Source organism: Sorex fumeus, unplaced genomic scaffold (genome assembly GCF_029834395.1).
Source record: "Sorex fumeus unplaced genomic scaffold, SorFum_2.1 ptg000153l, whole genome shotgun sequence".
NCBI classification, from domain to species: Eukaryota; Metazoa; Chordata; class Mammalia; order Eulipotyphla; family Soricidae; genus Sorex; species Sorex fumeus.
The window spans coordinates 2011202-2032263 of record NW_026606210.1 but is presented as its reverse complement, the minus strand read 5'-3'; the positions used below and the strand labels follow the sequence as shown (position 1 = coordinate 2032263).

Here is a 21062-nt window from a genome sequence, read left to right as displayed (position 1 = left end):
CATGGGTGTGACCGCGTTGTGAGAGGTGGCCCCTGGGGCTGCCCTGGCTTTGTCTGCCCAGGGCAAAAGAGTCAGGGCTTTGGAGCACAGATAGGAGTTCTAGGGCCGGCACACCCAATGGTCAGCGCGGCTCCCTCCCTGGAACCAGCTGCAGGGCAGAGCCATGGGCAAGGGGTGATGCTGCCTCCAAGACCACTTCCTGGGGAGAAGGCGGGTGCCCGTGCCTGCTGTGGGGGCCTGCGCTCTCCTTTGCCCCCTCCCTGGGCACCGCCTGGTCCCCCAAGATACCCTGTGGGGTGGGGGCCAGCTGGAGCAGAGGGGACAGTCGGCTCTTTCTCCCTCTTCTGTCTCTCCCTGTCTCTGACCTGCCTGCCCCACGCTGCCTCTCCCCAGGTGCCAGCTGGTGCTGCCGACACATGTGCTTTGTCTGTTCTTGGGGGTCACAGGCTGTCACCGGGCTGCAAACGGTGGTGACCGTGGTGTCCACTCCTCACTGTCCCGGGGACCATCCAGCGGGATGCACGGTCTGAGGGGGGAGGCACCCCGGCCTGGCAGGGTGGGCCACAGCTTCCGACCTCTCTCCATCCCACTCAGAAAAAGACGAGGGGCCCCTCGGGGCTGGCAGGGACGCGGCCGCCCCCGCACACCACACGAGGCCCCGAGACTCGGGTTGGCAAACCAGAAATGCCCCCAAGCACTCGGAGAGGCCGGGCCCTGGGAAACTTCACAGAGCACGGCCAGCAAGCAGGGGCTTCGGGGACCCTCACCTTCCCGCGGGCCTCTGGGTCCATGGTGGGCGCCAGACTTCTCTGGCCCCCAGAAGCCCCTGCCCTCCTCACCGCGCTCCCCCTTCCCCAACCTCCCAGTGCTGGGCCCCATGTGCCTGACGGTTTCTGGGGGTGACGAAGGTGCCCCCACCCCAACCTGGCTACCCCAGTGCTCTGAAGCAGCTGTGAGCACACCTGGCTGTGGGCCTGAAGGATGGTGTGTGCGTTGTGTGTGTGTGTGCACGCGTGAGTGTGCACGTGTGTGTGCATGGGTGTACATGTGCTGAGTGTGTGCACATCTGTGCATGTGCACATGTATGTGAGCTTCATGTTTCCTGTGGGCCACTGAGTGCCAGGAAGGCAGACCCCCAGGCCGGGGCGGCCCGGGGGGGGGGGGTTGCCAGGGGGCGGCGCTGGACAGAGGCTGACCCCCGCAGCAGGGCACAGACACGGCGGGCAGGGCATCTGCAGGGCCTTGGGGACGGCGCCTGCCACCAGCCCATCTCGGGGACAAGAGTCTGAGGCTCCCCTCGTTGCCTCGGCACAGGGCTCGGGGCGGGGCCGGCGGGGGTGGGGCAGGGTCTCCTCCCACGTGGGCAGAGGTGGCAACATCCTCTGGCCTTGCCCCACTCGCCTGCCCACGAGGAGAGAAACTGAGGCTCACACATCAGGGCGGGCGGGGGCTCGGCTGTTCGGCTGCCTGGTCTCCGGGTTCATCTTCGCTCTGGGCCGAGATGTCGGCTGAGCCCCTCGGGTGCTTCTCTCTCCAGAACATTCCAGCATTCCTCCCGGGGGCCCCAGTCACCCTCCCCCCAACCAGGGGGAGTGAGTCGCACACCTCAGCCCGGGGACCCGCGCGTCTGCTTCCGGCCGGTGCTGACCATCCTGCGGCCTGGGCAGGCGAGACTGCCCGCTCCTCCCCGGCGGGCAACACCTCTGAGTATGCAGCCGTGCGGGGGTCGTCCACTGATGCCGGGGCGGAAGCAGACGCCTGGGATGGCTCCTTCCTGCCCCCCACCCCGACCCCTGTGCAGAACTGATGCCAGAATCTGGGTCCAGGCCCCGCTCCCTTTGCCAAGTCCTGACTCCTCTGACTGGGGGGAGGGGGTCCCCCTGAGGTGGGGGCAGGAACGGGCTGACCCTGCTGCTCTCCAGGGCCACCCGTCACTCGGCCCAGCCAGGGTCCTGGTCCAGCTGGGTTAGTCCTGCTTCCTCTCCCCTGATCTCGAGACCCCCCTCGGACCCTGAACCAGACACCCCCATTTCTTTGGACTCCTTGAAACCCACCACCCCGAGGCTGCCCTCAGCACTGCCCACCCCGGCGGGCGCGCCTGTCCCCTGCGTGGCATCCCCAGCTCGGTCAGCTGCCGTCTGCCCCGAACATTCGCCCTGAGCTGGGTGTGAGGGCGCCCGGCTGGACCCCAGCACTGTGAGGAGCTGGGGGCGTCCACACTGCAGCCTGGGGACTGTGGGACTGCCCCCGGGGGGTGCCCAGAGCAGCACTGGGGAGGGGGGCAGGAGGGGTGAAGGGCTCCAGAACCTTCTAGAACCTTCTCCCTGTGCAGCCACGATTTGCATGTGAGTTGCCTGTCCCGTGACGGCTCCCCAGGGTTGGTGGGGCCAGGGCAGGACTCTGCAGATGGGGCCCCCACACGAGACGTTATAGGAAGACACAGCCGGGGACCTGACCTCCGAGTGACCACACCCCTGGGGGCCCTGATGGTGTCACCACTACAGGACACCCCCCCACCTCATCCCTCTCGGGATCATCCTCGAGGGGAAGCGTCCCCCCCAAGGGGACCAGAAGACTCCTAACTTAGTGCTCGGCCCGAGACCCAGCCCTATTCCTGCTATTGTTGGGGGGGTGTCCGGGTCCTCTCTGGCCCCTCCAGACTCCCAGAATCCTCGGAAAATAGAGCGGGGCTGAGCCCACCAACGCCATCCTGTTCCCAGCGGCCGAGGCTGGAGCCCACAGTGCAGGGGAGGCCCCTCTGGGTGACCCCAAATCTAGCTCAAACTCGGGGGGACGCAGGAAACCCACCCCCCTACCGTGAAGCATGCCCCACACCACAGCGCACGCACCCTCACTCAGTGTCCACCCTCGCCGCCCGCCCAGCCCGTCACGGCGCCCCCAGGAGCCACAGGCCCCGGGGGGCTATTGCTAGTGGCCGGGCTGCTCCCCGCACCCAGCCCCCACCCCTGAGTTTCGCTCCTGAGCTTAGGAGTCCGGGGCTGGGGGGAGCGGGGGGCGCGTCCCCCCCGGCTCTCGCTGGCGTCCGTCCAGGCGGTTCTTATCGGGGGCCATGCCGGCGTCCTGGGGCTCCCTCATCCTGAGGCACGGCCAGGGGGGGTCTCTGCAGAAGAGAAGACGGGGGCCGTCAGGCTGGTGAACGGGGGGCCGCGGGGAGAAGGTGGGAGAGGGCGCAACGAGGCCCCGGTCCCCCACCCCCACTCAGCTCTGTCCCCGCACGTGCTGGTTCTCACGGTTTTATTTTCCCGTCCCCAAAGCTCCCCACCCCGGGGTCCGGGGGAGAGCACAGTGGCCAGGGTGCAGGGCGAGGGTTCGGGCTCCGTCCCCAAGGCCACATGCTCCCGGCCGGCATCACACACGCAGACCCAGGGTCCGAGAACCAGATGACACCACCCCCGACCCCTGCCCCCACCGCCGACTTCCCCGAGCACCACTCGGGAGCACCATCCCCCCAAACTAAGCCCCAAGCTCTCCCCTGAAGGAGTCCCCACCCCCCTCCGAGCTGCCTTCTTGCCCTCCCGCCCCAGTGCCCCATTTCTGTCCGAGCCCCCCAAACTGAGCTGTTCATTTCAGCAACGTCTCTCTCCGTCCTGGGCCATGCCTGTCTGTCTGTCTGTCTGTCTGTCGGCCTATTGCACTGTGCCTCGTGTGTCTGCGTGTCTCTTGCTTCTGCTACTGTGACGGGCGCTGCGGTGAGTGGGTGGGACACTCTGACTTCTCGCCGTGGCCACTCCCCTGCCCCCAACCCCCTGGCCCTCTGTCTGACTCCAGGACAAGCGCTCCCCCGCCCCCCGCACCCAGAGAGCCGGCCCCTGCCCAGGCGGAAAAAGAAACACAAAAAGTGCAGGAGTTGATGACTCCAAGCACAGTGCTCGGCAGACCTTTCCACGGGAAAGTCCGAGAGGAAAGAATCCATGTGCCACAAGCCTCAACCTGTATAATGACACGTTAGTGACCTCATGGGCTTAATGGCTCTGGTGCGGGTCCTGCTGTCTTCACGCATTACCCTTCAAGGACACTTTTTGGGTTTTTTTTTTTTTTTTTTGCTTCTTGGGTCACACCCGGTGATGCTCAGGGGTTCCTCCTGGCTTTGCACTCAGGAATGACTCCTGGCAGTGCTCAGGGGACCCTATGGGGTGCTGGCAATCGAACCCAGGTCGTTTGCATGCAAGGCAAATGCCCTACCCGTTGTACTATCACTCCAGCCCCTTGGGATAATTTTTAAAGCCTTATTCATAACAAGCCACACGGCATAAATCATTTAGGACCTGCTTGGTGGGGGAGGGGATGGAGAAGTTCGAAATAAAGGTGGTGGGCTGGTGATGGAATATTGAACGTGATCCATGATGGTGAACTACTTTATAAAAATAAAATAAAACTGGGAGAAAAAAAAAAAAACAAGAATCTGCATGCAGACTCTCGCGTCTGTTCAGTGTCCTGTTCGCAGTCCGGATGTTCCCAGTGGAGATTCTGCGTCTGGTTCCAGACGGTTCCAGGGGAACCTGCCTGGGCTGTGGCTCGCGACACGTCCTCTGCAACTCACCTGTGCCCCTCACACGCGCCCTGTCGGGATGCGGGATGTGGAGCTCACGGTTCCCAGGGGGAGGAGGAACCACTTGTCTGCCCCCAGGCCGTGCCTGGCCTCAAACCCCACCCCCCACCAGGCCCTGGGAGGGGGCTTTGGGGAGAGAGACGGTCACTGTCTCGTGCTCAGCAAACAGGTGACCAATGCCGACAACTAAGGCCAGCACTGCTGGACAGGAGCCTCAAGGTCAGGGACGCTCCCGTGATACTTTCAGGGAAGTTCCATCGTCCCCCAGGACCAGAGAGGCCCCGCGGCTGAGCAGTGACCCAGGGCAGCTGCCCACGCTGAGTCCGGTGCCCAGTTTAATGCCTCCGCAAGGGCGCACTGACCGGCTGCCAGAGCCCAGAGGTGTCCCTGCTCTGTTGACCCTGCCCTGCTGTGCCCAGTAGGTAGAAAACGCAGAGCGGGCTTCTGGGCAATGCCCCATGAGCCAGCAGAACTGAGCAGGCAAAGGGGGTCTCGGGCACTGCGTGTGCAGCCAGTGGAGGTAGCCGGGGTCCAGTGTGGGCACTGAGTGGCCCCTTCACCTGCGGGGTCCTGTGGGCCTCCCAGAACCCCCATCTGCATCACTGGCCCCTGGGGTCTGCTGGGCCATCCCGGGGGCTACAATCTCCCAATGAATGACGCGGGAATTTAAAAGTCAGAGGAGGCCAGAGAGATGGGACAAGGGGAGCATGTGACCAGCCTGGGTTTGATCCTCAGTGCCCTTGGGGTGCCCTGAGTCCTCCAGGAGTCAGCCCCGAGCACAGCTGGGAGTCAGCCCCGGGCACAGGGCTGGGAGTCAGCCCTGAGCACAGAGCCAGGAGTCAGCCCCGAGCACAGAGCCGGGAGTCAGACCCAAGCACAGCTGGGAGTCAGCCCCGGGCACAGGGCTGGGAGTCAGCCCTGAGCACAGAGCCAGGAGTCAGCCCCAAGCACAGAGCCGGGAGTCAGACCCAAGCACAGCTGGGAGTCAGCCCTGAGCACAGAGCCAGGAGTCAGCCCCGAGCACAGAGCCAGGAGTCAGTCCCGAGCACAGCCAGGTGTGGACCCCCCAAAAAAAAGTCAGAACAAAGGGACAGGACTGACATCAGAAACAGACCCGGTTGGCACGGCAGGCAGAAGGGAATGTAGGCTAACTTCCTTTACAGCCGGGCACCAGAGAAGCATTTAGAGATTCACGGGAAACGCGAGGTAGGAAGGAAAACGGGATGATACAGGATCAGCGCCGAAAGCGGCTCGATGGAAGCGAGGGAAAGCAGGAATATTCTCATTTCGAGACTGTTCGTAATCGGGCGGAAATAAACATTGTCTAAATAGAGGATTAAGGGTTTCATATCGCTGCATAATTATGAAGATAACCACGGGACCAAAAACACAGCTTTCCAAATTGTCAGAAGACATATACACAGAAAATAAAACAAAGAAAACAGCCCATATGGTGAAAACTGACAGCCCCCAGAGAAACTATAAAAGCAGAAAGCGCATCATGAACTCGATGACAAAACCGGGCCGGGCGCATCTGCTGTCTCCGCCAGGGGAACCAGCCAGACCCGCCGGGCCCGGGAGAAGGCGGCGCAGGCGGGTGCCCCCGGCGGCCAGCGAAGCCCACCCAGAACTCGCTGGGCCTGAAAGGTGGTGGTGGAGGAGGGGGGGGCAACGGGCAATGTTCTGGAAGGTTCCGTGACAACGCTGAACGTCAGTGATGGCCTCCCGCCTGTCACTGCAGAACGATGAGGTCATTTGGTGTCCTGGGTTTGACAACCGAGAGAGAGAGAAAGGCGGCAGGCAGGCAGGGCAGACGGCTGGGCAGACGGACGGATGGACGGACGGACAGGCGGAAATGTCAGTGTAAAATTCGAGGAACCAGGGCTCGCGGCTGGAATGTCACTGACGCTCCAGGGAGAGCCGGGAAGTGGCAGAGAGTGGGCCAAGTTTGAGTGGGACACTGCACGGGCGTCGCCTTGGGGGGCTCGGGGTGCAAGGCCCAGAGAGTCTCAGAAGGACGAGAGGAAGGGGCTGGAAGGTCTCAACGTCCGGTGGGGTATTGGGGCAGGGGGTGGGCGTTTTGGGGCACACCCGGTGATGCTCAGGGGTTCCTCCTGGCTCGGCGATGCTCAGAAATCACTCCCGGCAGTGCTGGGGGACTTTAGGGGGTGCTGGGGATCGAACCCGAGTCGGCCATGAGCCAGGCAAACTCCCTCCCACTGTACTATCACTCTGGTCTCTGGTATCAGAGCATTTGGGGTTGGGGTCACACCCAGTGATGCCCAGGGGTTATCCCTGGCTCTTCACTCAGGAATCACTCCTGGCAGTGCTTGGGGGACCCTATGGGATGCCGGGGATAGAACCCGGTCAGCCGCGTGCCAGGCAAACGCCCTCCCCGCTGTGCTGTCGCTCCAGCCCCTATTTTGATTTGTCTCTTTTATCCTTTAACAGGTGAAGTTTGGGGCGGGGGCGGGCGGGGAAAACCCAAACACCCCGATTCCCACCACTGCGCGGAGCCAGCCAGAACCGACCCCTGTCCTGATGCCATTGAGAGGAAGGAAATTTCCCCAGGGGAAGGCCCGGGCCCTGAGCCCAACCCGGTCACTCAGGTCAGAATAACAAAACCCCCAAGGGGATGATGGACAGACGAACTCGGCGGCTGCCAAGACGTGGCAAAATGCCACCGAGGGGCTGAGTCAGAGCGAGGCGAGGGCCAAGGCCGCAGGACACGGGCAGGACATCCGAGCACGGCGCTCGGGACACGGCCAGGATGGACGCTCGGAGCATCAGAGCCCAAGGGAGCGGCTTGGCCGGAGCGGGAAGAGAAGGCGCCGGGGCCCGGGACAGGGCATTTCGCAAGAGGGAGAGAGACACAGCGGGGAGGGGGCTGGCCTGGCACACAGCCCACCCAGGTTCGACCCCTGACCCCGACACCCCATCTGGTCACCTGAGCCCCGCCAGGAGGGATTCCTGAGCACAGAGCCGGGAGTCAGCCCTGAGCCCTGCGACACCCCACCCCGAAAACAAGTGAATGAAGCTAAAAAGTAGCCCAGGGAGAGTCTTCTTTGAATGACAGGTTCATTGATCGAGCCACACCAGGCAGTGCTCACCGGGCAGTGCTCGGGGCTCGTCCTGGCAGGTGGATGGGCCCTGCCAGGTGCCACGGCTGAGTCTGGGCAGCCCTGCAGGCACCTCGGCCCGGCCCACACGCTCCTGGGGCTGAGTCCGGCCCTTGCCTCTGTTCTGGGGCCACATCCTGGGTGGGGGGGTGGGGGCCGTGGCCTCACTCCCCCTCTGCCTGGGTCGAACCAGGGACCGTGTGGGATGAGGGGTGGAGCCCAGGGTGCTTCTGCCCAACGGGCTCAGCAAGGAGCAATAGCGACACCCACCGCCAGAAACTGCTCCCAGTTCTGTGCTCAGGGACTACTCCTGGTTCAGTGCTCAGGGATTACTCCTGGTTATGTGTTCAGGAACTATTCCAGGTTTGGTGCTCCAGAATGACTCCCAGTTCGGTACTCAGGAGCCATTCCCGATTCTGTGCTCATGAACTACTCCTGATTCTGTGCTCAGGAACTACTCCCAGTTCAGTGCTCAGGAGCCATTCCCAATTCTGTGCTCATGAACTACTCCCAGTTTGGTGCTCAGGAACTACTCCCAGTTCTGTGCTCACAGTGAGTCTCAGCAGTGCTCGGGGACCCTGTGGGGTTGGGGATGGACCCCGGCCCCCAGCCCTCCACCTATCAGACCCTTCTGTCAAACCCTGGGCAGACAGCTCACCTGGACCAACGCCACCGTTTCTTCTCCCAGAAAACCCCAGGGCCCGCCCGGGCTCAGCCTGCCAGAGCTGGGGGCACCCACGCAGCAGCGTGGCCCCGGCCCCCCGCCCGCCCGCGGTGCCCTCCTCTGCTGTGTGAGTTTCTCTGGTTGTCTGAGGACCCATCCCCGGGGCCTCCTGTTCTCTCTCTCCTCCGTTCCCAACCGACAGCCCCTCATGGGCGGGTCGGGGGGCCGGGGCTCTGTCCAGGGCCCAGAGCTGGGGGGCCCAGAGCCGGTTCCCCGCAGGAGGCCCCAGCTGGCAGCGGGAGCGGGAAGGAGCCGGAGCCGCACCTGGCAATTTGAATAACAATAGACGCTTCCAGAGCCGGGCGAGTAACAATAGCCGTCCCTGGCTGCGAGTCGCTCACCCAACAAGACTAATTACCAGGTGAAGGCAGACAAAGTGCCCTTGGCAGCCCCGCTCCGCCCGGCGTGGGGAGAGGGGAGCGCCCGGGGGATTTTCTAGCACATTCCCCGGAGCCCGGAAAGGCAAAGCCTGCTGGAACCCTGAGCTGGAAGAGCAGCCAGCAGGGGGGGGACCCGCAGGACCGAGCGGGGGAGGCAGCGCCCGCCCGGCCCTTCCTGACGAATCCCCCGGGAACGCTTCCCCCGGTGCCAGCCCAGATATGGTCACGGCAGGCTGCATGGAGGAGGTGTCTGTGCCAAGGTGCTGCTGGCAGCCGCAAACATGCCAGAGAACAGCCGAAACGCTGAGATGAGACTGGGGTGGGGGTGGGGGGCTCCAGTCGGGTGCGGGGCTGGGTCCTCAACGCCCCCCCCCACCGCACTCAGAGGCCCTGGAGGGCACTTCCTCTGGGGAGGGGTGGGGGGGGAGGGGGAGAGGGAGGAAGAGAGAAAGAGAGGGATAGAGAGGAGGGAGGGAGCGAGAAAGAGGAGAGAAAGAGGAGAGAGGGAGAGAGGGAGGGAGAGAGCAGACTGAGCGAGGGAGAGGAGAGGAGAGGAGAGGGAGAGAGGGAAGGAGGGAGGGGGACAGAGTGAGGAAGAGAGGGAGAGAGAGTGAGCGAGGGAGAACACAGTGTCCTGGAGCCCAGTGGAGGGGGGGCCCAGCACAGGAGACCCCAGAGTGACCGGGAACCAGCTGTGGCCAACAGACTCCCCCAAGTGACTCGGTGCTGGCTGAGTCTCGGGGTGCAGAGGGGTCCCCAATATTGCTCCGGTCCGGAACAGGACGGCGGGCGCCCCCTTCTCTGCAGCCCCTGCTCACGGCGCCCCTGCCCCCACCCCGCCGCTCACCCAGCCACCCACATGGCCTGGAAGGACACCCTCCACCAGGCGCTGGGCGTCCACAAGCGTGCTGTGCGTGCATGTGTGTGTGCGTGTGTGTCGCCATTGGCATTTCCTGTGTGCGTACATCCGTGGGCAGTGACACCATCGGTACTTCCTGTGTGTGTCCATGTGTGCGTGCATGTGTACATGTGTGTGGGGCTCTTCAGCATTTCCAGCTGGAGGGAGTCGAACCCCCCCTCCCTCCCGAACCTGCAGACCCTCGGCCTGACTCCCACCTGCACTCCTGAGCACCCTCTCACTGCTATCAGCTGCAGAGATGGGCCAGGACGGGTGTGGACTCCCACCAAGGCAGCCAAACCACAGGATGTGGTTCTGAGACCTACATTTAAGCCGGGGGTGGGGGGGACGTGGATGCTGCTTTTGGGGTCTTCGGCCAGCCCCAGGGAAGAGGGGCTGGAAACGCCAGTCTAGGACCCCCGAGGGGATCAGCCTTTCCCGTAGCTGGATCGAGCCTTTCCTGAAGCCCCGTGGCAGAGCCCAGAGTGTGGTCCAGTGAGGGGTTCCCTGGGGCCGTGCTCCCCACCCTCTATGCTAGTGGGAGACCCTGGGTCCCGGCCAGTCTGGGGACCAGCTCCTGACCCAAGGCTGTGTGAATTCAGGACGGTCACTGGCCTCCAGGATTCAGCAGCTCTGAGGGCCCCAGGAGCTCGACAGATGGCTGGCAGCCTGGAGAGGGCGCACCCCAGCACCCAAACCAGGCCAAACCAGAACTGGGGGCTCCTTGAGGGGGCTCAGGGCGGGACTGGTCACCCCCCAGAGCAGCTTCAGCCCGCCTCTCCTCCCAGCCCTCCCTGACAAGAGGTACCTGTGTGATGGCACTGCAGCCTGTGCAACATCACTGCACCGTGGATGATGGCACTGCACCCCTATATGATGTCACTGTACCTCCTATGATGTCACTGCACCCTGTATGATGTCACTGCATGCCTGTGACATACTGCACTCCTATATGATGTCACTGCGCCCTCGTGTGCCACCATAGACCCCTGTGACGTCATTCTCTCCCGTGAGTCCTCCACCCTGCCCTACACAGCTCACTCCAGAGTCCTGGTGGCCCACATCCCCATCTTAGACAACCTTGACGTCCCAGGCATCTTCGTTGGGGACCCCAGTTCTTACAACCCGCAGCCAGCACACCCTCCCTCCTCACAGATGTGCCCAGGCCTCTGCCCCCTGCCTGCCTCTGACCCGGCCCTGGCCCCCACTGGCCGGTTCTCCGGGCCTAGAGGCCCCCCCAGCCTGTCTCAGGCCCTGCCTCGGTGCTGAGGGGCCCCGCCCCCACCTCTCGCCTCTCGGCCTGCAGGAGATGAAGCTGCTCCCCTGGGCCCTGCCATGAATTTTTCAAAGCTCTTTCCTCATCCATGCCCAGCCCCGAGCACCGTGTCCATTAGCCCGGGAGGCCCGAGGGACGTGCTGCCCAAGGTCAGAGGGACAGGCAGGGTGAAGGGCCTCAGCTGGGCCACCCCCAGCCCAGGGTCCCCACGAGGCCCGGGACTCAGGGCAGCACCAGCCGTGATGCCCCGGAAACACATCCACGCTCACGCCCAGCCCCCCGCGCCCGGTCCCCCAGCTCAGAACACGGTGACCCACCCAGAGCAGGACAGCCACCTGGGCACAGCACACACACACTCAGACACAGATGCACAATCACACACACACATTCAGACACACTCAGGCACACACATACACTCAGATACTCTCACACAGATACACAGACACACATACACACAGACACACTCACACACTCAGACACATACTCAGACACACACAAAAACACACATATTCAGAGAGATGCACACAGACACACACATTCAGACACACACGCATGAGGTGCGGGCATGGAAACGGGGATCCCACTGGCTCCAGTTCCTGTCCCCCACATGGTGACTGGGACCCCTCTCCCACCTCCTTGGGGGAGGGGCGCAGAGAAAAGGGATTCTCTGGGGTCCCTCCTATGCGGGGGGCCACAGGGCCTCTGCTGGGGGTGGGGTGCTCGCTCCCCCATGGACATCAGGCCGGAGCTCTCAGTAAGGCCGCTTGTCGGGGCACACAAGGCTCTGAGCCCCCCCAGCCCACCCCTGTTACCAGCACCCGCTGCAGGTCCTGGGACTCGGGCCCTCGAGCCCTCGGACAGGGCGGCGTGTCCAGCCCACAGGCCCGTCCAGCCGGCAGCTTGCAACCCTGCTGCCCGGCCCCGGGGACCATCACTCTGCAGCTATTCTTGGAAGCAGAATGCTCGCGGCTCAGGCCAGAGTGGGGACGGGCGGGCAGCAGGTCCCGCGGGTCCCCCTAACCCCCCCCTGCCCGGCGCGAGAAGGTCCCGTGGTCAGGCGGTGGCTGGCCGCAGCTGGCTCTGAGCCCCGAGACCCCGAGAGGGCCGTGGGGGGGGGCACAAAGCAGCCAACCCGCCCGCCGTCCCGTGGCCTCTGCCCTCACCCGCACCCGGGGGGTCCCAGCACCCGCCTTCCCGGGGCACCAGGCCCAGCACAAACCCCCCCTCCATGCCAGCCCCAGGCAGCTGAGGGGCAGCTATGGGTGTCCCGGGCGGACCCCTCTGGGCTAGGCCACGAGTGTCGGGGCCCCCTGGGGGTGCCCTCCGGGAAGGGGCGTGAGAGCTTGGGTCTTTTGCGGGGGGGGGGGGGGGGGGCACACCTGGCTGTGCTCGGAGCTGAGTCCCGGCTCTGTGCTCGGGGACCCTCCCGATAGGGCTCAGGCCACCGTCCAGGGTGTCAGGGCTTAAACCCAAGTCGGTAGCCAAGCCAGTGCCCTCCCGGCTGCCGTGGTCCCTCTGGACAGAGCCCAGGCCAACTCCAGGGGCCCCCATGTCCAGACGCCCCATCTCCACACACACCCCTGTCCCCCCACCCTCACAGCTCTGGTCGGCAGGACCCCACCCCCCAGGGACTCCGAAACCCACACCCAGGCCAGGGGCTGCCGCCCAGGGGAGTCTGCAGCCAGCCCGCCCCCCCCCTCTCCTGCGCATCCTGGAAATGCATCTTCAAAGGGACTTTTCCGGAACCTTCTCCGAGGCGGCGCAGCCGCTGGCCCCAGGGCGGAATTCATTGATTTCTTTTCCACGTCAACTTAAGTGTGCCGTCAGAATCAATTTTCTGCGCCCGGATGCCGCTCCCCCGCCCCGGCCGTGCCTCGGTCTCCTTGGCTGTAAGCTCAGGTCACTGGGAAGCCGATGGAGAGATAGTCAGGTCGGCACAGGGGGTCCCTGTCTCTGGGGGTCAGGCCGGGCGACCCTCCCCACCGCGTCCAGGCCCTGCTGCCCACCTGGCAGCCTCTGTCCCCACCACGAGGCGCGTGGGCCCGCGGCAGGATGGTCACTTCAAAACCAGCCCCAAAGAAATCGGGGCTGGGGGTGCGGGAGAGGTGTGCGCCGTGGTCTGCGCCGTGCTCCCCCCCAGCCCCACCCAGTGACTCCTGAGCACTGAGCCGGGATGAACCTCTGAGCACCGCCAAGCACTGAACTAGGAGGCTGGACCGGAACAGAAGGAAGAGCCAGTTTCCCGCCGCTCTCTGGGCTGGACGGTCGATCCCGTCCCCCTCCCCAGCCCCGCTGAGCCCACCAGCCCTGAGTCTTGCACTCAAGAGGCACCTGTGGGCTGCAGACCGGCTTCCTGTGAAGCAAAGTGGGCCCCCTGGCCAGGCCTCGTGGGCTCCTCTGCTGACAGGACTCCACGTCCACCCAAACTGCCGCTCGCTCCATCAATGCCCACAGCTCGCTCCCAGGACCCTGAGCCGACAGGAAGCCTCACAGGCGTCACATGACATGCACGGGTCAGCCACTTTTGCTGACCATCCCCAAGGGGTAAATGCCACCCCCCCCCCCCCGCACAGGGGCCACTGCCTCCCAGATGCAAACCCCAAAATCAAAGGGGAGGAGGCGGGTAGCAGGCCCACAGTGAGGGGGGAGTGGTGGGCGGGCAGTGTGGGGGCGGCCCTCCGGGCACTGCCCAGCTCCCCCAGGGGCCAGAGCCAGCCCTGTCTTTCCTGCAGAAAACTCAACTCTACGTCCAAAAAGCACGGACGGCTCAGGGCAAGCCTGAGTGCCCGGCCTCCCCCCCCACTCCACCATGGAAAAAAAAAAAGGGAACGAAAAAGGCGATTTGATTTCAAGGCAATTAAAAATGTATTAAGTAAACAGTCGGGGGAGGGAGGCCGGGAGAGGAAGTGAACTTGGGGAGATAAATGTCGCTTTATGGAAATGGCTTCAATTATCACCTGGCTTGGGAACCCGGTAAAATAAACAGCAAGCCCACCGAGGGGGCCGGAATTAATTAACGGAGGGAAGGAAGGTTCTGGGGAAAGCGAGCCCTGGAGAGGAGCGGGCCTGGGGTGGGGGTGGGGGGACCCAGGGGCGCCCAGAGAGGAGACCCTGCGACTTGGCGGGACCGACAGACACACTCAAGGTGGGGGGCAGGGCCCCAACAGACCCCCGTGTCACACCCATGACCCCGGGGCTGGCTAAGGCCCACCTGCAGACCCCAGGCTCCACGTGGCTGCTCAGGGCCGGAGCCATAACACAGCAGGGAGGACGCTTGCCTGGCCTGCGGCAGACCCGGGTTCAAGTGCTGACATCCCATAGGGTCCCCCCACCCCAGAGCCCCGCCAGGAGAGATTCCTGGGTGCAGAGCCGGGAGGAACCCCTGAGCATCCCTGGGTGTGACCCAACAACAACAAAAAAGAGAAACAAAAGAACTAAGAATGTTTGATCTCACTCAGATATAAAGGAACCAAGCAAGGGTCCGGCAAGGGGCCAGGAAAGATGCCCCTGGGCCATCCCCCCAGCACTGCAGGGGTGGGGCTGCCTGGGGACCCCCAGTCTGCACTGGAGGGGCTGGCGTGAGGGGGGCTTTCAACTCAGGGCCCCCAGGCCGCTGCTGAAACCAAACAGGGAAGTGAGTCGAGGGACGTCCAGCTGTGGCGGGGCTGGGCAGGGCGTCGGGGGCCTTGAAGGGGGGCGGCAGGGACCCCGGGGACCCTGCGTCCCACCTCCCGTGCCAGCCTGTCGGAAGAGAGACGCCTGAGTCCGTGTCCCCGAGAAAGTCTCGTACTGGTGGGGCAGGAAAGCCTGGAGTGACCATGCGGAGTGACCAGGGCCCAGCACCTGCACTTCCCCTTGGTGGACACCAACTCGGTCACCCCAGGAGGAGGGACCCGCGGGGCATCTGGTGCCCGTGTGTGCCCCCAGGGCGTCCGCAGCCCCCCAGCCCTGCTGGTCCCCCGGGTGCCAACAGAGACACAGCAAGGACAGTGGGAGGGCCAAGGTCAGCCGTACGGCAGCCACCAGAGGAGGATGGGTGCCCAGCAGGGAGGGAGAGAGAGGGAAAGAGAGAGGGAAGGAGAGAGGAGAGAGAGGGAGAGATGGGGGGAGATTGAGAGGGTGGAGGCAGCCTGTGCAGGCAGGGCCTGGCCGACCGACCACCCACTGTCCATAGTTCTCAGCCCCAGAGAAGCCCCAGGAGAGTCTCTGCCTCAGGCCTGCACACAGCAGGAGACCACAAGGGGCAGCCGTGGGGGGCCAGGCCCTGCCCCAGGACTCTGCAGGGCCGCGGCCCTTTTTCCACCAGAGCCGAGCCTGGTCTGGGTGGGGGTGGCCGGTTCCCGTGAAGGCACCATCCGCGCTGAGTGGCCGAGGCGGTGCCCGTTATTCCATTATTGACAGGCCCCACCTGGGAGCCGCTGAAGTGGCCATGAGCTGGGGGCTGCGTGCCGAGCGGGGGGAGGGGGGCTGCAGTGTCCCCCGGGACTCCCCGGGACCACCCAGGACGCAGCCCGTGGCCCCTCCTCACACGCATCTGAGGGCCTGGGCAGCCGCTGGGCAGGAGGGCCAACTCGGGCCTGGCCGGGGTCCCTGTGGGGTGACCCACGCCCTAAGGGAGGGGCAGCTCAGCTGCAAAGCCCCAGCCAGGCCCCGACAATGACACCTGGGGGTGCAGCTCAGCACCCCAAAGTTCGAATCCCACAGCTGACCTCTGACCCGGCCTCCATCCTGAGGCTTCCCAGCCTGGGCGCTGGCCAGCCGCACCGTGTCCTCCACTGTGTCCAGAGGCCCAGGGATGGGGGGGTGCCTTGAGGACAGAGCACTGGGTAGGGAGCACTCACCCCCCACACTGCCTGTGACTCTCCTCCACTGAGAACGGCGGGTCGGAGCAGGTCGAAAGCCAGCAGACCTTCCCCTTTGCCCTTTCCCCTTTGGCCGGGGCAGCTCCTGTCCTGGGGTCATCCTTGTGCCCTGCCCTGCCCAGGGTGGCCGCCGCGGGCAGCCCACCCTCCCCCTCCTGCTCCCCCGACCCCGGGACCCCCTCCCCCAGCGTTGAGCTGGGTGGGGCGGGGACGGCCACTCACCAGGCAGACGCACTCTGGAAGGTCTGCGGCGGTGGCGGGCTGCGGGGGTCCCCGCGCGGCCGGGGGGGCGGCCGGGGGCGGCGGGGTCCGGGCCGGGCGCCCCCAGCCCCGCGGCTCCGGCTGTGTCCAGCGGCCGCGCACGCCCCAGCGGGCCAGGTAGAGCTGGCAGGCGTCCGAGTTCATGGCCGAGTAGTACAGCAGGTCCAGGGCCAGCAGTGCCAGCACGAACAGGCCGTAGATCCACACGCCCAGCAGCGCCGTGTAGTTGCTGGGGGGAGGGGGCAGGGGTGAGGCGGGCTGTGGGGGGCTGCCAGGGCCCCCGACCCACACCAAGCCCCGGCTGGTGTCTCTGAGCACCCCCCACCCCATGGTGCTGGGTCCTCTCGGGCCGGAGCCTCTCTCCAGCGCCCGTGTTCTCTGCCCAGAGACGCCCCCGGGCGCGGGCACCACTTCAGGGCACGGCCCGAGAGAGGACAGCGGGGCGGGTGCTGGCCCCATCCTGGCACCCATAAGGCGCCCTGAGCACTGCCGGGTCCCGGGGGTGGGGGGTGGAGTCGGAAACGGCTCCCGTCCAGGGGGGCTCCCCTGTTCTGTGGGGAGAGAGGGCGGAGCCCAGGGTCGGAGGTCACTGCAGATCCCACACCCCACACTTGGCAGAGGTCACGGCCACGGCAATACCGTGGGTGGCGCCAGCCGCGGTGCCGGGAGGGGAGCTGGCGTGGGGGGACACGGCGTGAGGGTCTCTGCACCCCTGCCCTGCCGCCCCAGCACCCTGACGCCCCCCCAGCCTCCCCCTCTCTGATCTGCCTGCAGGGACGAGGGGGCCCCGCCCCAACCCCACAAGCTCCCGGTGGTCCTTGGCACCGGCAGGCAGCCGCCCCCTTTGACTTCCGGGCCCCCCATCCTGGCCAGTGTAGACCCCTGTGTAGACACAGAGGTGAGACCCCTGTGGGTCTTGGGGCCAGCAGCACCTCGGGGCCCGGCCCAGCCCCGGGAAAGCAGAGCCTGAGGAAAAGGCCCCCCGCCTGCGGCAGCCCCGCCCAGACAGATGCTCCCCAAATCCAGAGTCGAGCTAGGCCCGGGCAAAGGCTGAGACATCGGGGCAGCCCCGGCCTGGGGGAGGCTGGCGGGGACCCGGCCCGGGTGTGACGGTCACTGGCGTCTCTCCAGAGGGTCGCCAGGCTGGGGACGTGAGTCAGGCACCCAAGGCCAAGGGCGCCTGCCTCCACTTCCCTCCAGAGTCATAGCCCCGTGTGCATTTTTTCTTAAAGGGAAGAGGACAATGTTTCTTTTTTCCTTTTTTTTTTTTTTTTGCTTTTTGGGTCACACCCGGTGATGCTCAGGGGTTCCTCCTGGCTCTGCACTCAGTAATCTCTCCTGACGGTGCTCAGAGGACTCTATGGGGTGCCGGAGTTCGAACCCAGGTCAGCCACATGCAAGGCAAATGCCCTCCTCCCTTTTGGGTTTTTTTTTTTAATTAGAGAACAATCAAAAGTAAAAACAAAATCAACCCGGGCAGCCACAGGCTGGAGGTGTGGTTAATCTACCCCCTGGAGAGAGGGGCCCGTGGGTGTTTTTCTGAGCCAGCATCTCGGGACCGGAACCCAAACGAGGCCCGGCACGCGGAAGCGGGCGCTGAATGATGAAGGCTTGCAGGTGGCATCACTAAGCCTGGAGAACCGGCTAAAACAAGTATCGGAACGAGCCTGGAGGCAGGACAGCGGGGAGGGGTTTGCCTTGCACGATTCCCTGCACCCCAGATGGTTTCCCGAGCACTGTCAGGAGTGAAGGCTGAGTGCAGAGCCAGGACTAAGTCCTGAGCACCTCTGGGTATGCCCCACCCCCGTCAAATAAACCAGCAGACCACAGTGCGGTTGAAGATTGGTGGAAGAGCCTAATTACTGGAAGAGCACTAATAAGTGCTTCTAACCCTGCCCGGAAAAGGAGGGAAAAATGCTACAGATGGTACCATACCGGCAGGAGAACATTCTAGAATGTAAGGGTGGGGCAGGGGGGCTGAGTCCAGGAAGACACTCCCAGTCTTGGACACAAAACCCCAGGACATCCAAGGGGGGTGTTGGGAGGACACCATGACTCAGACTAGAGGAGCACCCAACCTTCCCAGGCAAGCAGGAGTGAGGGGTCCCATTTCCTTCCTATGTAAAGAGTCCCCGTGAACAAATAAGAACACGGCCCTCCAAGACTCAGCGGAAACTCAGGCCAATGGAGGCGGCCCTGCCCTCGGAGGGTGGGGAAAGTGGCCTGAGGAGGCCTCCCCGGGGAGCCTGAGCCCGGCACTCACTTGTGCAGGTAGCCCTCGGCGCCCGCCGTCAGGTTGGCCCGAGTCACAGCCCGGAACTCCGTCTCGTTGCAGCAGTACTTGAAGACCGTGTTGTTATGGTGGCAGCACAGCGTCAGCGTCTTGTTGTCCGAGAGCCGGGGACAGTGGAAGCCAAAGTGGTAGCGGCCCTTGTGGTCCGTGTAGGGCTCGCACACGCGGAAGTGGGCTGACAGGACTGCGGCAGAGGCACCGGCTCAGGGGGCCTGTCCGGGGGTCGCCTGGCCCCTTCCGGCTCCCGGGACTGAGGCCAGTCTCGGCCGGTCTCGCCCGCTGGAGCTGACCACCTGGGCGTCCGGGCTCCCTGATGTCCCACCCCCGTCCCATCCCAGGGACCGACAGAGCCCGACAGCCCGGGAGGGAGCGGGGGGCTCCCGGGTCGCAGAAAGTCTCCCCCGCGGCCCCCAGGGGCTGTCCTGTCACCCCCAGCCCACAGTGCTTCTGACGGGGAACCTCTGCCCCGGGCTCGGGCCGTGCCGGGAAGGACGCACGGGAGCGGGGCCCACAGAGGAACCGCAGGGGGGAAACTGGGGCTTAACGGGGACCCTCGGAAAGTGCTTGCGGCTGCGTCTGACGAGGGCTGCCCCCCTCGAGGTAAGGTGGGGGCGGCCATGGCGCCAGAAAGGGGGTCGGGGTTGCTGCCTTGGTTGTTTCTGCACTGCGTGGTCCCGAGCCCTGGGGGTCAGGTGACCCCAGCACCGCAGGGCCGCCGGCCAAGGGCTCGGGAAGAGGGGGGGGCGGCAAGCCACACCCCACCCTGGCTGTGGGTGCGCTGCCTCTCCTCCGAGCCGCAGCCGCCCCGCCGGGAAGACGGGGTGACGGGCCCAGGAGCCAGCTCAGGGCACGGGCTGGGGTGCACAGCAATGCCCCCCAGCCCCCTGCACCCCTCAGCCTACAGACCCCTAGTGCCCTGCCCCCCTCATGACCTTGCTCTGGGTCACACGCCACAGGCCATGGAGTGAGGTCAAAGGAGAGACAGAGAGGGGCGACAGCGTGAGACAGAGACAGTCCGGCGGGAAGAGCATCTGCCTTGCATGTGGCCGACCCGGGTTCGATCCCCGGCATCCCATTGGGTCCCCCGAGCACCGCCAGGAGGGATTCCTGAGTGCAGAGCCAGGAGGAACCCCTGAGCATCGCCAGGTGTGACCCTCAAACAATAAACCCAAAATGGTCACTGTCACTGTCACTGTTCCCCCGTTGTTCATCGATTTGCTCGAGCGGGCCCAGTAACGTCTCCATTGGAGACTTTGTTGTTGTGACTGTGTTTGGCATATAGGATACGTCACGGGTGGCTTGCCAGGCTCTGCCGTGTGGGCGAGATCCTCTCGGTAGCTTGCCGGGCTCTCCGAGAGGGGCGGAGGAATCGAACTCGGGTCGGCCATGTTGGCTGCGTGCAAGGCAAACGGCCTACCGCTGTGCTATCGCTCCAGCCCCAACCCAAAATAAATTTTAAAAAATTTCAAAACAAATTTAAAAGAAAAGAGAGAGGACTGGAGCAATCGCACAGCGGGGAGGGCGTTTGCCTTGTAGCCGGCCGACCCGGGTTCGATTCCCAGCATCCCGTAGGGTCCCCTGAGCACTGCCAGGGGTGATTCCTGAGTGCAGAGCCAGGAGTAACCCCTGAGCGTCGCTGGGTGTGACCAAAAAAAAAAGAAAAAAAAGAGAGAGAGAGAAAGAGAGAGAGAAAGAGGGGAGGAGAGAAAGGGAGAGAGCTACCGGCTGAGGGTCTTGTCCATCCCCTGTAGCCTGGTGGCACCAGCAGACGTGAGCACTGTATGCTCATGCAGAAGCCTCAAGCTGGCCGCCCCTCCCCTGCCCCCAGCCTCAGTTTCCCCACGTTACTGACTCTGACTGGGGCCGGGCGTTCTCCCTGCCGCCCGCCCCATCCCGGGACCCCCGCCGGGCTCACCTGCGCAGGCCAGCACGGAGAGGACCAGCGCGGGGAGGGTCCGCCGGCCACTGCTGGTCATCGTTTGTCTGCATGGGTCCGCGGGGGTCTCCTGCCAACGAGAGCGGAGGTGGCGGGACCACCGGGGGCGGGGGGGGGGAGCGGGAGCCGCCATCCAATTTCCTCTGGAATGAGCGCCCGCCCGTGTCCCCGCTCCCAGCTGTCACCCGCCGCCTCCTTCACGGGATGAGACTTAATCAGAGCGGCCGGGCCCAGGTGCCCGACGGAGACGGAGACGCAGCGCAGAGGGGCCTGGGGGAGGGGGGGCAGGCGACGGGCACTCGGGCGGGGCAGGAACACGAGCTCTGAATCGCAAAGCCCCTACAGCCCAAAACGGGCTCCAAGGGGCCCCACACCTGCTGACCGTGACTGACAGCGGCCAGGCCGGGGGGGGGGTGCCCAGAGCACAGGGCTGTCTCCCTGGAGTAGTACTCAGCCTGGAAGGGGAGTGGGAGCAGCGCTTGCTGAGCACGGGTGGTGTGGGGGGACCCGGCCACTGCCCAAGGCCGGCCTCTGAGGCCCCCACGACAGCCGACGACTCGGACAGAAGGTGGAGGGGCCAAGGGGCACGTGTGGCCCCGGGGCCTGGGCCCCCTCAACTGCACCCTTAGAAAGGGCTGAGCCATGGCACAGCGGGGAGGGTGTTTGCCCGGCATGCGGCCGACCCGGGTTCAATCCCCAACATCCCGTAGGGTCCCCCGAGCACCGCCAGGAATAATTCCTGA

The 21062-nt window shown here is 64.7% G+C and overlaps 2 protein-coding genes across 2 annotated transcripts in view; one reads left to right on the top strand and one right to left on the bottom strand.

Moving 5' to 3' along the window:
• The window catches only part of PARVB (parvin beta), a 78516-nt gene extending 74689 nt beyond the window's left edge, over positions 1–3827 (top strand). Inside the window, exon 14 of the mRNA XM_056107017.1 lies at positions 3818–3827. The gene's annotated coding sequence lies outside the window, so the exon portion shown is untranslated. The remainder of the gene's footprint in view (positions 1–3817) is intronic.
• On the bottom strand, positions 2986–20382 carry SHISAL1 (shisa like 1). Its single transcript, XM_056107078.1, has 5 exons — positions 20299–20382; positions 18354–18567; positions 16052–16319; positions 4562–4581; positions 2986–3121 (listed from the first exon to the last, which is right to left on the bottom strand). The coding sequence occupies exons 1-5, from the start codon at positions 20357–20359 to the stop codon at positions 2986–2988; spliced, it is 699 nt and encodes a 232-aa protein (XP_055963053.1). The 5' UTR covers positions 20360–20382.
• Between the last annotated feature and the right edge of the window lie 680 nt (positions 20383–21062).

Bases quoted from the DNA above. Each gene is read 5' to 3' on its own strand.
- SHISAL1 (XM_056107078.1), bottom strand. From the start codon at position 20,359: ATGACCAGCAGTGGCCGGCGGACCCTCCCCGCGCTGGTCCTCTCCGTG. The intron at 18,568-20,298 runs GTGAGCCCGGCG...CCTCTGCCGCAG, and splicing joins CTCCGTGCTGGCCTGCGCAG to TCCTGTCAGCCCACTTCCGC. The intron at 16,320-18,353 runs GTGAGTGCCGGG...CCCTCCCCCCAG, and splicing joins GCCGAGGGCTACCTGCACAA to CAACTACACGGCGCTGCTGG.